Source organism: Gracilinanus agilis, chromosome 3 (genome assembly GCF_016433145.1).
Source record: "Gracilinanus agilis isolate LMUSP501 chromosome 3, AgileGrace, whole genome shotgun sequence".
Taxonomy (NCBI): domain Eukaryota; kingdom Metazoa; phylum Chordata; class Mammalia; order Didelphimorphia; family Didelphidae; genus Gracilinanus; species Gracilinanus agilis.
Window position 1 is genome coordinate 29,229,765 of NC_058132.1, and position 2,819 is coordinate 29,232,583.

The window sequence follows — 2,819 nt, forward strand, 5'->3', positions numbered from 1 at the left end:
CCCTGTAAGCCTGCTGTGCTCTAGCTCCTGGCTCCACCCAGCACCCTGGAAATACACGCATGTGCTTTGACATGCTGGTCATACACTGACATGCCGGCCCGGTGCCATTCCCCCCACCCCCCATCTAGTGCCTTCTGCGCTTCCCCTCATGCTTCTGTCCCTGGGGGGGGGGGCAGGGGCAGGGGGGAGCAGGGCCTTTGGGCTGCCCTAAAGCCCATAATAAACAGTGGTCACAAGACGCCGCGCCTCCTCTCTCTGGCCATCGCTGCCAATGGGGGGCTTCCTAGGGGAGACCCTGGAGGCCAGGCCCCTCAGGGTCACCGTCTGCCTCGCCTTCACATCTGCCTGCCTAATATCTTAGATGTGATGGGCTTCTGAGGCAGAAGGGACTTGCCCAGGGTCACCCAGCCAGGAAGTTTCTGAGGTCACATTTGAACTCAGGACCTCCGGTCTCCAGGCCTGACCAGCCTTATACAACAGTGAAAGTCCCTCAGAGCCTGCCCGGCACAGATGGGGGGCAGGGAAGGGGCCCACAGCCCAGGAGCACAGATGGAGTTAGGTGGGGCCTGGTCCGCCCTGGGGAGCCCAGCAGGTGTGTCGTAAGCCAGAGGAGCCGGTGTAGACGCCTGCCCCGGAGCTTAGTGGTCAGACCCATTAGGATTCTCCCAGCTGCCTCCCTGGAACTATCCGTCCAGGGTCAGAGCCTGAAGGTCCAGAGTGACCTCCCCAGTCCCTGCTGCCACTTCACCACCTTCCCGCTCAGGACCAAGCCCAGAGCAGGGCAGCCTCCTGGAGAGCCCTGAAGGCGCAGCCCCCTTTCCAGGCAGGACACCCACCTCCGATGGGTGGAGGGGGGAGGCAGGGTCCTCTGGTCAGGCAGCCTTCACCAAGGGACAGACTCGAGTTGTGGATTGGCTTTCTCCCAGCCTGAGACTTTATTTAGCCCCAGGCCCACCCCGGCCTGCCAGGCCTTTCCTCTGCAGGCTTGTCCTGGAATCCAGTCTCACTTCTTGTGGGGGAAGGAAGCCCAGCCAAGGCAGAAGAGGCTGTAACAGGTGCCTGGGTGGGGGGAGAAGGAAGAAACAACAGGCCTTCCAGAGGGGCCCAGGACTCGGCACCCCAGTCCCAATCCCCCAGGGAGCAGAGGATCTCCAGGCCCCTGGCCCTCCCCAGCCCTCCACTCACCTCCCACACACACGGCCATTGTTAACCTGTACAGGAGACTGTCCATGCCGCCACCCTTCAGGTGGACTGGGAGGTCATTGTTCTCCTGGGATGAGGAATAGGACATTAGGCCCTGGGGAGGGCGGAGTCTGTCACCACCCCAAAGGGTCACGGGGAGCCCCCACAGGATGGGGCAGAAAGTTTCAGCCAGGTTCCAGAAATGGGGGGCCCTGGGGAACAGGATTCCCAGGGGATGCAGCCACAAAGGAGCACTCTGGGCATGGCTGTATCAGGGTGTCCCAGGGAGAAGGCCACACAGGGGCATGCTTGGTAAATATTGGGGTGCTTAGGGGATGAGGGGTCCCGGCTTCCCTCACCTGGAAGAGCTTTTGTTTTTCAGCCACTTTATTCATAAAGTGGTTTCGGGGGCTGGAGCTGAAGGATCGCGCCAGGGTCCGGGAGTGGGACACCTGGGAAGTGACAGTGAAACTGGGTGACCTGGCTGGATATCAGAGGGTGGGCAAAGGCAAAGGCTGCTAACACGGGCAGAGTCTCAGATGCCCTGCCAAGAGGTCCTCCTAAGCAGCCTGGATTTGGGGGACAGGCATGCCTTGGGAGGTCCCCGGAGGGTTCCAGCTGGGGACTCAGGATGCCTGGAAGGGAGTCCCAGGCTGAATGACAGAAGTGGGTTCCTGGGAAAAGGATACTCTGTGAGGAAGGCTTCCAGAGTTGGGGTCAAAGAGGGTTTCTGGGGTTGGTGGGTCCAAGGGGGGGGGGCTTGCTCAGGAGGTCAGAGGAGTCTTTGGGCCTAGACATCCTAATGGGTCAAGTGGTCACAGGGAGCTCCTGGGGTTGGGGTCCTCATGGGTCCTGGCTCAGGGAGTCAGAGGGGATTCTGGGGCAAAAAGTGCTGGCCCCAGAAGGCAGGGGGCCCAGTAGGTCCTGGCTGAGGAAGTCAGTGTGTTCATCTGTGGTTACAGCCTCTGCTGGGTAAGGGTTCCAGCCCTGGGAGTGATCCTGGGCTTGGGAGGGTAGCCTGAGATAAGAACAATGAGGGGAGCAGCTAGCATTTTGCACCTCTGAAGGCCTTACAAATACCTGACCTGACCCTGGAGGTCAGAGGGGGCTCCCTCCCAGCCTGGGGGTCCCTCCAGGGCTAAGGATCCGAGTGGGTTCCAGCTCGAGAGGTCAGGGGGCTCCCTCCCGGCCTGGGGATCGTGGGGGGCTCCTATCTCAGATCAGAGGGAGCTCCCTCCCGGAGCTGGGGGTTCTGAGGGGTGGGGATGGGGGTTCCAGTCCCAGAGATCAGGGAGGGCTCCTGGGCTGGGGTCTCGGGCTGACCCGGGGCGCTCACCAATAAGCCCCTCATGGTGTGTCCTGTGTGTGTCCTGTCCGCCTCTGATAGTCCAAGGGCACCGGGGGCACCTGTCCCCCCCAAACCCTTGGCTGAACTCCAGGAGCAACAGCTGATGGGGAGGAGCCTGGCGGGGAGGGGCGGGAGCTCCCGGAATTGGAGGAAGGACTCGAGGTTGCTCCAATGAACTCAAGAGAAACTCGGCACAGTCTCCCGTGGCGGTCCGCCCAGGCATTTGGGTAGAAGATAGGGATTGGCTGTCGCCTCTATCAATCGAGGACTTTGCATTCCCATTGGTCGA

General features: G+C 61.3%; 1 protein-coding gene across 1 annotated transcript; it reads right to left on the reverse strand.

The window, feature by feature from the left end:
* Positions 1-904: 904 nt before the first annotated feature.
* LOC123243042 (cytochrome c oxidase subunit 7A1, mitochondrial) lies at positions 905-2,598 on the reverse strand. Its single transcript, XM_044671213.1, has 4 exons — positions 2,519-2,598; positions 1,542-1,634; positions 1,186-1,270; positions 905-1,059 (listed from the first exon to the last, which is right to left on the reverse strand). Exons 1-4 carry the CDS (start codon positions 2,531-2,533, stop codon positions 1,004-1,006), a joined length of 249 nt encoding a protein of 82 aa, XP_044527148.1. The 5' UTR covers positions 2,534-2,598; the 3' UTR covers positions 905-1,003.
* Positions 2,599-2,819: the final 221 nt, after the last annotated feature.

Bases quoted from the DNA above. Each gene is read 5' to 3' on its own strand.
- LOC123243042 (XM_044671213.1), bottom strand. The intron at 1,271-1,541 runs GTGAGGGAAGCC...TCCTCATCCCAG, and splicing joins AAAAACAAAAGCTCTTCCAG to GAGAACAATGACCTCCCAGT. The intron at 1,060-1,185 runs GTGAGTGGAGGG...CCCCCCACCCAG, and splicing joins AATGGCCGTGTGTGTGGGAG to GCACCTGTTACAGCCTCTTC.